Source organism: Aquila chrysaetos, chromosome 12 (assembly GCF_900496995.4).
Source record: "Aquila chrysaetos chrysaetos chromosome 12, bAquChr1.4, whole genome shotgun sequence".
Classification (NCBI taxonomy): Eukaryota; Metazoa; Chordata; class Aves; order Accipitriformes; family Accipitridae; genus Aquila; species Aquila chrysaetos.
Window position 1 is genome coordinate 41,674,147 of NC_044015.1, and position 12,726 is coordinate 41,686,872.

Below are 12,726 nucleotides of genomic sequence, written 5' to 3' on the forward strand. Positions count from 1 at the left end.
AATCCTGGATTTTAAGTCTATTAGCAATATGTTTGTATTTTGAACCATAGCCTCTTACTACATTAGTTGAAAATTTATTTTGTGAAAAGGAAGGATTAAGCTGGGAGTCTAGCACTCTAAGGAAGCAAGTGCATCTCAAGTGGTAACAATTGCTTGATTTTTTTCATATTCATGTTTTAGCATGAAATCCAGAACTCAAGAAACTGCACTTTGACAAAAGAAATGGGAAAGAGAAAACACATAAGCTAGTGGGTGCAGTTTTCAGCCTTAGTAAAGGACAAGATGCTGCTTGCCGCACCGCCTTGGGCGGGTCAGTTCGGATTTCCAAAGCAGCTATGGAAAGGCTCCGCTCAGATTACTCTGAGGAAACTAAAGGAGTGACCAGGAGGGGATTTAAATCCTTACTATTTCAGCGTAGGCTAAAAATTACCTTTTCTCAAAGCACGTAACAGAGCACAGAGACACTTCTACATAATGTTATTGTGTGTGCAAGTATTGAGTTTACACTGTGCCGTTCCATGCATCTTTCACTGTGCCACAGCTGCAAGGTTTAATTTTGTAAAAACAAAAAACCCAGCCCTGTGCCCCAAACTTGTGTTGTTTTAACTGTACAAGAGTTCTTAGCACTGCACCTCTGGAAATAACACCAAAGGGTGTATCTGGAAAATACCTGGTTAAGTATTTTGAACAATCACCAACAAAACTGAAATGCTCAATCTCAATTACGTAGCCATATGAATAAAAAGTGATGTTGAAGGAATTTAGGTCATTTGAGTGCTTGTAAACGGAGACTGCACCTTTTCGGAGCTGGAAGAAACCTAACCCGACGTGTTGCAGGCAGCGGTCACGCTCTCTTGAAGAGTCCGTGGAAAGTCACGGGAATGTTCACCTCCACTTCAGCCCTGGCAACCTCGCTCATGTCTTTGGCGTTCAGGATCAGGAGGTAGGCGGGCTTCGGCCCGGCGCCCGGGCTGATCACGATGCTCAGCACAACCCCTGGCAGGCGAGAAAAACAAGAAGCCTGTCCCAGGCGTGCCCTTGCTGTACCCTCCCCGTGGGCTGCTCCACACGGGACACCAGCAAATCCCGTTATTATTGCGTGCTCATCAGTTCTGAAGTAGACAGCGAGATGATTATTTATTTGTTTCTCATCCTATTTGGGGTTCTAGCTCCTATCGAGTTTCTTTTTAAAACCGCAAGAAATGTTTTTGTTCTGAAAACAAACTATGAAAAGCTATTGCAGGGGCTGACGCCAAACATCACTTACTGGAATGTATATCAGATTTGTCCATTAATTTTTTCAACATTATGAATTAATTTATAATTCTGCTTCTGAGGTTTAACGTGACAAGATACCCATTTCTGGATCCTGGCGTCCCTGTGTGGAATGGATGGGACATCCTGGCTCTTAGGTTGTTTGTTCATTTGTGTACTTCTCTGGGTCAGTCAACACATGGGAACAACCATACACCATAGTCCGTGACAGCATCAAACACAGCCTTGGGGAAGATGACAGAAACGGGAGCGTGGAGCCCGGTGTTAACTCAGCTTTCAGAGAGTGCTGCTGCATGGGCTTAAGTCCCAGGAAGTGAGAAGGGCTTAAGCATATTCCTAAAATGCACATTGTCTACTTCAGTTAAGGTAAGCTTTTAAGAACAAGCTTAAAACCTTTCCATTTCAGTGGGATTTAAACCCCTGCACAAGTACTTTCTTGAACTGGGAACAGACAATACGCAATTTTGCTCTGAAATATGAAATATTTTGGCTATGCAATATGAAACTCACTGTAAACCAGTGAGAGTTAGCTCTTAAATTCAGCAGAGCCAAGACTTCTCCCAGCTTCACGTACTCCTGTTCAGAGATGAGGAATTGAGGGAATAAGTGGACGCCCTCTCAGGCTGAGTGCTGCCAGTCACCTTCAAAAGTAGGCACAGGGCTGGGGATGCATGAAGAAATGCGTACGGTGCTTGGCATGAATATAACTACCTGTCCTCGAGTGACAAAGCCTGAATTCGCTCTACTCCTGCACGAGGAGGATGGGTTAGCAATAGAAAACACGCTTGGTTTAAGAGAGGTTCAAATTTTACAAAGTTCTGCCACCTGGAATTCTTTAAATATTGCAGTTCCTGATGGAAAAAGGCTAGGAAATGAGGACAACAGATCACCTAAACCTAGAGGTCTTTCTCCTCCTTTGTTTTCATTCAGTCTTAATTTTCCCACATTTCCTCAGAAACTTCCCACCAGCACTAGAACAAGGCACATCTCGTCTGGGAGCTGGCTGTGGGCTCTGCCCACGCCCATCTCTGGCACAGCCTTGCAGACAGCCCCTGGCACCAGCAGACACAAGCTTTTCCAAATCACGATGCCACTGACCAAAACAACATCAGTATTACCGTCATCTTCCTCCAGGGCATCCGGATGGGAAACAAAGATCGGCTCCGATGGGTACGAATCTGGCTCCTGCCACACCCAGGTCTCCTTGGTTTTAACATTCAGCTTGCAAAGCTAAAGGTGGGAAAAAACAAAACCACCACATCTCAGAAATACTCTTTCTTTGTCCTTAAACTGAAAGCTCATCGAAAAGACGTGCCTCACCAGTTTGTTGATAGTTACCCTGTCTGGGACAAAGTGATTCAGCCCCAGCCCATACGTATACGTGTAAGGTTTCCCACCGTATTTCTTGTAATTGATCTGTGGAAATTCAAAGGCTACAATAAAAAAAATATATATATGCGTAAGGATTAGTGGGATGCGGAATGCAGGGGGTACTCGCGTCACCGCTGGCTGTGCTTCGGGGTCATCATCGTACCATGGCGCGGCCCTGAGAAAATAACTTCTGGCTCCAGCCAGATGGTCTCGTCGCTGCGCAAGGTCGCCGTAGCCGTCGTGTAGGGCAGGGTGACCAAGTTCTTGCCTGTGTCAGCCTGGGACAAAAGAAAAATACCCAAGAGAAATGGAGAAACAAATTTCTTAGTCTATTTGCACAGATTCGCTGCAAACCGCATTGAACAGCGAAGGCAGCGATGTGCAGCAGAGCCTCGTCCAGCTGCGGAATGGCAACATGCTCAGGGATGGCCGCTTCTTCCGTTTTCTTAGTGCAATGAGTGCCTATTGCTAAAACTGTCCTGTACGTCAGCCTTTTTGCAACACACGGGAAATAAAATAGAATAACATTGATCAGCTAAAGAAAATAAAAAGTTTCTCTGAAGACCCACACTTTAAGTTCCCCCCCCCCCCCCCCTTAAAATGTTTAATTGGAATTAAATGGGGCCAGGCAGAGCGCTAGCGATGCTCGGCCATAAGCCCTGCAGAGGAGCGGTGCAGACACCGGCATCGGAGCCCCGCTGGCAGCTGCAGCGGCGCCGGTACCTTGTCGATGTTCAGGGGCAGCACGTATCTGCGGGCTTCGGGCTGCGGGGCTTTCTCTGCCTGCCGCTTCACTTCATCCCAGTTTGCTCGTAAGTTGGCTAAGTAGAGGTAGTTGTAAACAAACTCGAACCTGCACAGAAATGGGATCATAGACAGAAACAAAGATGTCATTTGCAAGCGTGAGGCGGGTCAAATGCAGCTGTTTTTTTCCTAAAATTTAATGGAGTAAGACAAGTCCTTGGCAGAAGCGAGCCGTGTGTGCGCTGCCCCTGTGGGGAAGACCCAGCAGCTGCTCGTGTTCTCCCCAAGCACCCTGCGGCAGCGGTCAGGATAAGCTCAGCTCAGGGCGTCCCAGCTACGCAGCCAGCGCAGGGTTGGGCATCACCATTTTGGTGCCACATTTCTCTGTGTTCACAAGAAAAGCAGCATTCAAACCTCAACCAGATCCTGCTCATTGCAGCCCCAGGAGCCAGAATAACATCAACCCTTGGTAGTCAGTAACATTTATTAAAGATAAAGACAAATTAGAGATAAAAATCAACTTTTTCTTGGAAAATGAGTTTCAAACAGGCTCTCTGCACCTCTGGATACCTTCCACAGTCTATAGTCTATGTGTCACCACGTATGACTATTTAGACGGGTTGGAGGGAGTTGGCGCGAGCACCAGGGGCGATTCCAACGGGAAAGGGACGTGCCAGCGCAGGGACCAGCCGGTCTGGTGCTGGGGCTCTGCCGGCCCCCACCAGCTCGTGCAGGGGGAGGCACGATGCCGCAGGGACCCTCGGCTGCCTCCAGGCTCGGCACTGCCGACACTCACCCCTTCCAGGTGCAGAGGTCGACGATCAGAAATCCGTTATCTTCATAGGTGTTAATGTGGTGGAAAAGGTTGAAGGCCGAGGTGCGGTATTTGATGTTGAGGAGCCTGCCTTTCTTTTTCTCTGCCACGTGAAGCCAGACCTGAAAAGCAAGCAGCAGCTTGGTTTAGGCTCAGAGAAACAAAGGTGAAACCAAAACGATGGACCTCCTGGTCCAGGGCTGGCTGCCCAGTACAGCCCAGTTTGGTACGACCCGCCGCTTACCCCCATGGTTTCGTTGGACTCAAAGCAGTCCATGTAGTTGGCTCCCCAAAGGCTCCAGGAGGAGAGGAACTTGAGGAGGTTGATTTTCACCGGTGTTTCAACAAACACTATGTAGTTCGAAGTCAGACCGAAGCTGTTTGGAAACGTACGGGGAGCCCATCAGGCTCACTGTAGTTAGTTTGGACAAAAACTATGTAGTAGTTTGTCTTAAGCAATGGATATAGCAAGCAGATCATCGCTTAAAATGACAGCAACGTAAACATCCCGATTTTGGGAAATCGCCTAATTTTAGTTGCTGATTACATGCAAGAACGCGCCCTGCGTGCCACTTCTGTAGAGCATGCAACGCCAGCGTCGCGGTACACGCGTAGCCCACCCGTGCGCGCTTGCAGAAGGAGAAGGGGACCCTGCTCGTCTGCGCGCACCGCTCGGAGCGGGAACGCGCCGCGTGGCACACGTGAGCAGCGTCCCTCCTTTCTGCCGACCTGCACCGTCAGGCTACCCGCCCCACGAAACGTTACCTGTGGACGTAAGAGGGCTTAAACCTGTCGCTGCAAGGGAACTGCACCACCACCTCCGACTTGTTCATCGGGTCTTCCTTGTCTGGAACGGGACAGTTGAAGCATTACGGAGCGTTTCACCCATAATTACTTTGTATTTATAGTGTTTACCCAGCAAGTTTCTGCCTTTGACGCAAAGGAAGTTCATGATTTAGAAACCACTTTGAAGAGTGTTAAAGATGAAATTTCTGTTACTTAAAAAAGGTGAATAAAATCTAAAGAAGATTAAAAAAGAAGTAACTTGATGACAACACTTGTTTGAAGGATAAAAAAAAATTATTTATAGGATGAGATTTTTCTCAGGTCGCTCAGAGGCTGGGATTGACTGACCTGCCTGAAGCGGAGGAATCCGTATGATGTTATAGGCGAGCGCGAAATTTTTTCCAAAGCAATTGCCGATGTTGTAAACTGTCCCATCGTTTTCAATGTGGGGATGAGCCGTTGCCCCGTTGACGGACACGTATTTACAAAGATCCACCTGAAGAAAAAGATGGAGAAAGTCAAGAGCTTTCTTAGCAGGAGATGGGAAGTCACCAGCTCTGCAAGGCGTCTCAGGTCAATACGTCCGCACTCCAGACGTGGAAAGCTCTTCTCCAAGCCCAAACCACTGTCCATTTTGTGAAAAGGAGGAGAGCAGCAAAGCCAAGCGATTCGAGAGGGTCGGGTGAGCTGACACAGTTACAGGGAGAGGTTCGGTATCCTGGGGTCCAAAAGGAAAGGCTCCACAGGCTGGACATTGGTAACAGAGCAAAGAAAAATGTCAAAATACGCATTCTACGTTACATACAGTTCTGCGGGGTAAATGTGGCTCGGCTCCGACGTCGATGAAGGCAGCAGTAAAGCTTTGGTAGGAGCCCTCCGGTTACGGTCCCCTTTGGCCAGGCTGCAACGTAGCTCCAGGTCGCAAACCCCAACCCGAGCATGAGAATACGGACCACGGACCCCCATCGCCTCCTAACGCAATATTACTCAGAGCAGCAGCAGCGGGTTCATTTACAAGCTGGTTCCAACTCTGCTCTCGTGGACCCTCACAGCTGGCTGCTTCTGCATCCTCTCTCTGACAGAATCCCCAGCTCTTGCCGTGGTGTAAGAGCCTGTTATTAAACATTTTCATTTTAGTTGTACTCCTCCACCTATTTAGAAGCACAGTACAGACCCACCTGCTTAATTGTCTCTAACGTATCTGGGTTAATTTTGGTTATGAAGTTGGTCTCAGTACAGGCATAGTAATCTTCACCGACGGGGTAAACATTAACGAGGGCGTTATCAGTGACCTCCACACCTTTGAAGTATGAGAAAAACCTAAGCAGAGAGAACAGAAAGGCAGTCAGGGGCTGCTTGGAAGTGAAACCACCGTAGGACATTGCTGCAATGTCTACACAACCCCAAGGTACCTGGAAAAGATGTTCTTGCACGGGTCTGGGTACGCATAGGTGCCAAATTCCGTTATCACGATCCTTTTCTCGGTCATCGCTCTCACGTAAGCATCAGTCCTGACAAACCTGCGGAGGGCAAGAAGACACGTTGCAGGGGCAGCCATAAAAAAGCAACAGGCTATGTAATTACAATATGAATGTTCTTGTGATGAGCCCCATGAGACCTCCGAAAGCCGCAGGTCCCTGCGGCCTCACGTCGCATCTGGAGCACACGGGGTCCAGCAACAACCACCCCACCGCGGCCCCAGGAAGGGATGGCCGGCGGAGAGCTGAAGCTGATGGGAAATACAGCGTTTTGTCTAAACATTCTGCACCAAACACCTGAAAGCTGATAGCTCAGCAGCTTTTAACTGAAAACACATTCCAGTTTTCAGACAATGATGTAATTCTGTCACTGACTGCCGCTACATCCAGCCCTCCCTCTCCTTCCCTTCCAGATGTTTTATAATTTGTACAAAAAGTTGCATTTCTGCTAACTATGAGTAAGTTTCAGTTATTTTCAGCCGGTTTTAGTGATCTCACCGTTAGAGCTCTTCCAATAACCGCACGGACTCGAAATAACCGGCGCCTCCCACGTACTGGGCAGCAGAGCCCGTCCCCAGCGCTTACGGTCGAGCAAATGCTTCGTTATTTATTTTTTTTGCTTGGAAAATGGCCACGTACCTTCGGTGATAGGTAACGTGCCCCTCCTTGAAGTCAAACTTGTGGAGCAGCGCCTGGCCGTCAAAGAGGTGGTAGAAGGGCTCCGCGCCCACCTCGAACAAGCCGGGACCACATCTCAGGAGGCTTCCTCGCAGCCAGGTGGGAATCCTGCCTGCAGAAGATGCAGCGTTGGTACGTGCGCAGCCCACAGCAAATCAGACCAAGTAATTTTTATTGTGTCAACAAAAAGGACAAAACTTCAAACTTTTTTTTGCTTATTAAACTTGGCTTTTAAGCATACGTGGGATCTTCGAACTGTTCTTTCTTTCTTCATCCGCAGACCGACCAAAGATGTCAAGTATTGGTATGTCTAAAGATCCCCCGTCCAATCTGTCCTTCCCCTACCCCCAAATAAGCCAGCCCTGCTAGGTCCTTTACCTCCAACCCTGTGCTCCAGCCCTTGTAAATCCTCCGAGCTCTGGTGGCCCACGAGCTCCCGAGAACACAAGCTGGGCAGGAGGAGATCAGGGAGCCCACACCAACCTGTGACATGGGCAGTCACCGGAGACGACAGCTCTTCCACCGTCTCAAAGAGCTTCTTGTAGCCTCCAGCAGGATGCTCGACTCTGAAAGGGCCAGCAGACCTGGGGTTAGCCCGGTTTTGGGATAGTTTTGGAACCATCCCCCTGCTGAAGGAGAGGGTTTTGCTTCTGGATGGACTGATCTGTGACTTGCAAATAACTTGAGAGATCGGGAGGGAGAAGCACCAGCCTTCACGGGAGGGAAGGCTCTGAGGGCTCTGACCAGCTACGGCAGCCACCTGCGAACTGTCCTGAGCACACGGAGGAATAGGGAATAGCGATGGGACAGCCCGTGCCGCAGCCCTGCAGGCAAACACCCTCACCCAACAAATTCAGGATATCTTGAAGCATCCAGAAGCAAAATTGAACTTGTAGCACCCAGGTCTTGGATAAGCATTTTTTTCCATTTTTTTTTTTTTTTAAGCAAAGTATACTTGAGCGTGTAGCTGAGACCTGTTTGTTCCAATTTCACCTGCTGCAGAGCCCACAAAGACACAGCAGACACAGGTCGTGCAGGGCACTCTCCTTCCCCTCCCAAGTACGGACCAGGAGTGAGCCTGTCCCCCTGGACCAGAATCGCCTCGGCATGGGATGTACCAGCACGGACACCCCCACACAGGGACCCCCCCTCCTCCTCCTCTTCCTCCTCCCCTCCAGACCGCGCTGACCCCCAGCCTCCCAGCGACCCCCCCCCCAGCCAACGCTGCACCACGGTTACAACCGGTGACTTGCTCCTATAGAGAGAAGCCCGCAGGGATACTCACTGGCTGTACATTTTCTCCCTGATGAAGGACCTGAGCCTCCGGCAGCCAAGCACACGGCGAGAGCCTCGCGCTGGGTATTTATGGGGCGCTGAGCCCTGCCGAGGGGAGCCCCGTGCCCGAAACCGCCCCTGCCAATGAGCGCACCCCGGGAACAGAGCCGGCTTTCACCGCCGAAATCCTCCCCGGGCTTTGAGAGGTTTTGTCTTGCCATTCACACAAAAAAGGGCTTTGAATGTTTTTCTGAAACCTAAATTCTTCCCAAGCAGAAGTGATTACAAAGAAAAAAAAAACACACACACACACACAAAAAACAAACCAGAAAGGAGTGAAACGGAGCACGCTGGAGTCGCGCCGGGCACTTGGCACGGCCACTTGGCTCTCCACCGGTGCCCTGCGCCGCAGGGAGACCTTCCCAGCTCCGACACGGACCGAGGGCGGCAAGAAACGGCTCCTTCCCACAAAGGCATCTCGATCCCGTGTAACAGGGCGTTCCTCGGCGCCTGCAAACGAGGATCAGTGCTTCACCTCGGAGTGACGTGACATTAGAGACACCGAGAGACAAGACGACGTCAGTGTCAAATATTATTGTTCCTACCTCCCGTATGCATCAGCCACCGTTTTTTTCCTCTGTCCTAGGTTTCTGTGGAAGGCTGTCTTCGCAGGCTTCAGCACGTTGGTACAAGGACAGTGAGACCGAACCCCCACCTACCCACCAGCCAGGAGGGCGTCAGGGAGCATCATCATCCGCGACGGCTGCTCTTACATCGCCGTCTGCTTATGGCCATCGTCTCCCCTCTCCTCCCACTTGTTTTATTTAGTGTGTTTCAGTACAGGGGCACACGCCAGCAGCTCTAGTTGCTGCGTAAATGCAGATTTCTTAAGACTTAATGCACATAAAGGAGTGTTTTTACACGGGGTGTTAACAGCCCTACACACTCAGAAAGATGTCAAACCTGATCGTTTGTTTTACTCGCAGCACAGCAGCCACTGTCAGAGATGGCCCAAAGATCGCTTTAAGAAACCACCTCTAGTAAGAGTAGACATTTATGAAAACAATGGTGCTGTAAAGAGTAATTTCAAAGATTAATGAGATTAGGAAGATTACTGGTCTCCCCCCCTGTGGTACAGGATGAAGGTATTTCGTAATACCACATACCTTCGGGTACTCCTCCCGTACAAACAGAAGCTAGGCTCCAGTGATCAAATCTGGTGAAAGGAGAAAATTGGACATTAAACAGCCCCCGTGTTCAATCTGCTACTACAACCATTAAGTGAAAGGTTGGCTTCTTTCTGTGTTGTTTTTGTTTGTTTCCTCTTTACAAGATACACTGTTTCCTTTTTAGGCTGAGGGTTCATTTAAGGCTTTTAACTGACAAACAACATATCGAGTTGAGCCTTTGTGAGCTCTTTGACTGAGGCCTCCCGTTAACCCTCCATGTTAAACAACCATAATTATATGGTAATGTCTGCAGAAGCATCCTAACAATAAACATATTCAATGTAAACTTGAGTGCAAACTCAAGGCCTCTTAGCAGTGCAAATAACATCAAGATGTTTAATTAACCCCGGGATAAGGACTCAAAACAGCCTTCTAATCTTTGATGTCACGAAAATTCAGTGTTTCCACAGTGACAGCGTCTCCCCAGGCCCCATCCTCCTCCAGTGGCTCAGGAGGCAGAGATCCAAAAACGTCGCTGGCCCCACACACCAGCAGCCAAATTTTCCTCCTTCTGCATCTTACCAGCACCGAGCAGGATCCAGCCCCGCTGACTTGGCGGCAAGAGTTAGAAGGACGGCCACCACGGGCAGCCTCCATCCAGCCCCTACAGCTCTCCTCCCTTTTCACTCACCCTTGCCTGGACGGTGTCTGCCTGCCAGGAGCCCGGGCCAGAAGGGACGAGCCGGATCGGCTGCTCAGAGAGCTTTGGTCTTGATGCTTTAGACCGGTACGGGAAGATAAATTTCAAAGAGCACTCCACTATTACAGTCTGTGCTGCAGAACTTGGAGGTATTCAAGACTCAACATGGCCCTGAGTAACCCAATTTAGTTAGACCCATTTTAAACAGGGTTTGAAGTAAATCAGACTAGATACAAGGAAGAAATTTCCTACGATGAGGGTGGTGGAACACTGGCACAGGTTGCCCAGAGAGGTGGTGGATGCCCCATCCCTGGAAACCTTCCAGGTCAGGTCGGACAGGGCTCTGAGCAACCTGGTCCAGTGGAAGGTGTTCCTGCTCATGGCAGGGGGGCTGGATTAGTTGACCTTTAAAGGTCCTTTCCAACCCAAACTATTCTATGATTCTATGATAAATGACCTCTGAAGGTCCCTTCCCACCAAAATTACAATCCTGTGATTTTCAGTCTTTCCCCCCCTCCGCTTAAAAGTATTAATTTTGCCACTTCTGTCTGTCTCCTGCCCACATGCAGTTAAATTTGGAGTACACAGTTACATCGTGACTCAACACTGAGATTAGCCATTAACATTTTATGCACGTAACCTCCTGGCTGTTTTCTACCAGTTGCTTTCCTGGAATCACCACATGCCACTGCACACCAGCCAGCACTAGACCAGGCGACTTGTCTGGTTTCACACTAACACCAAGAACAGCATATAACCTAACAAAGCATTATAAAAACTGTTCTTCCTTGCAACTAATACAACTAAAAAGGAGTTACTGGCTCTGATTAGCAAAAAAGGTGCTGCTAAGCACAAGCACCAGCATCTCATCCTGCCTTTCTGTGCACAAAAGGGAGGCAACAAGTCTATCTACCCCCAATTGCCAGCTGACCAGGTGGTATTGCAGATGGCAATCACAAGTAATAGCTCTAAAACACTTGAGCAAAAGAGAAGAGTTTTGGATCTCTGTATGCAAAACAGTAAGTACACGTTCAACACCCAAATAGCCTACTGTGACTGCACCTGAATTGGCCACATGCTGAGTGAACAGCTTCTCATTTGCCCAAGACTATTCATGAGAACTAACCAGTGCTAGAAATTACATCTTGGCTGAACATGTTTTTAAAATAAATGTAGACCATTTCAAGTGAACTAAAATACTCAAACCAACATAAAGGTGTAAAAAAAAAAAGTCTAAACAGTTTACATGAGCCTGATTCTCAGATAATAGAAGTTAAAAAACCACAGTACACACAGTCTTTTATATGGGAGAGACTGGAAATTGTGAACCAGCCACTAAGCCCCTCGCTCACCCCACCCTAATGTCTCAGCCCAGTAAAACCATTGCCTAAGTCCAAATCCTCGGGAGCAGCATGGATGGTTCAGTGCTGGGCCGTGACAGCGTTTTCTCCTCTCGAGTCAGCGTAAGGCAGCCACGAGTCCTTCTTGCAATGCCAGTTTTCAGAACAAACCTGGACAGGCAATTCCGCTACACCACCTTCTACACAACTGACAGATTGCAGGCGACCGCAAGTTCACTTCGGATGAACTGCTCCCCATACAGAATGGTAGTTTTTGCAGTATGATACTTAAAGAAAAAAAAAAATATAAAAGGCTTCCAGTAAAAAATTTCACTCAAGTGAAAATGATAGCTCAAAGAAAGGTTTAGATGAAAGTTAAATTTGTATCTATCATTCATTTGGAATGTTTTAATTGTCCCATAGCTAGTCAATTTGTCTATTTATTCACATTTTTGTTAAGTTCTGTCAAAACCTTAGAAGGGAACATTAAATAACATGGATCAAGAAGTCTGAATAATGAGGGCAGTCCTTTGAAAGCTAAATCCTAAGAAATGCGAGCTTCTCACCTAATAAGTTGCTTAACTGGAACACAAATAAATAAAGCATTTACACAACACTTAACAGGTTGAGAATAATTAGAAGCAAGTCTAGGCAGGTACTAGATTTTTCAAAGCAGTTGACTACAGGTGTTACAGAGAAGGAACATCTGTCACCTGCTATGGAAGTGTAAAGTTATCTACAGGACATTAAAGCACTACTAATACAGGCTAAAACCAGGCTAATCTTGGTTTCTCATTTACAAAGCCTTCCTCCTCATAAGGAAAAGAGCAAAATGACATATTGCAAAATATGTTTTGTGCCAGATATAACTCAGTTAACTGAAAGTAAATTTCTGCACTGACACCCCCTGCCCCCACGCCGTAAAGCTAACATAAGACTAATTTGGTATATATATAATTGTGTGTGTGTGTGTATATATATATATATATATATGTACAATTAAGTACTGGATGCAGAATAGAAAGGTGGTTTTGCCTCATTTTTCCAGGGAGAGAACCTGAGAGAACCGAAGTGCAGTCCCATGGTTGCAGGCCAT

At 47.9% G+C, this 12,726-nt stretch overlaps 1 protein-coding gene across 1 annotated transcript; it reads right to left on the bottom strand.

Moving 5' to 3' along the window:
- Nucleotides 1-18: 18 nt before the first annotated feature.
- Nucleotides 19-8,544, bottom strand: RPE65 (retinoid isomerohydrolase RPE65). The gene is made up of 14 exons (XM_030032996.2): nt 8,432-8,544; nt 7,630-7,712; nt 7,108-7,258; nt 6,403-6,510; nt 6,169-6,310; nt 5,339-5,486; nt 4,970-5,051; nt 4,449-4,581; nt 4,187-4,326; nt 3,370-3,499; nt 2,810-2,924; nt 2,614-2,708; nt 2,394-2,505; nt 19-996 (listed from the first exon to the last, which is right to left on the bottom strand). Exons 1-14 carry the CDS (start codon nt 8,440-8,442, stop codon nt 845-847), a joined length of 1,602 nt encoding a protein of 533 aa, XP_029888856.1. The 5' UTR covers nt 8,443-8,544; the 3' UTR covers nt 19-844.
- Nucleotides 8,545-12,726: the final 4,182 nt, after the last annotated feature.

Excerpts from the sequence above, each read along its gene's own strand:
- RPE65 (XM_030032996.2), bottom strand. Across the intron at positions 5,487-6,168 it reads CGTTAGAGACAATTAAGCAG|GTGGATCTTTGTAAATACGT; the intron begins GTGGGTCTGTAC and ends CTTTTTCTTCAG. Across the intron at positions 2,506-2,613 it reads ATCACTTTGTCCCAGACAGG|CTTTGCAAGCTGAATGTTAA; the intron begins GTAACTATCAAC and ends TCCCACCTTTAG.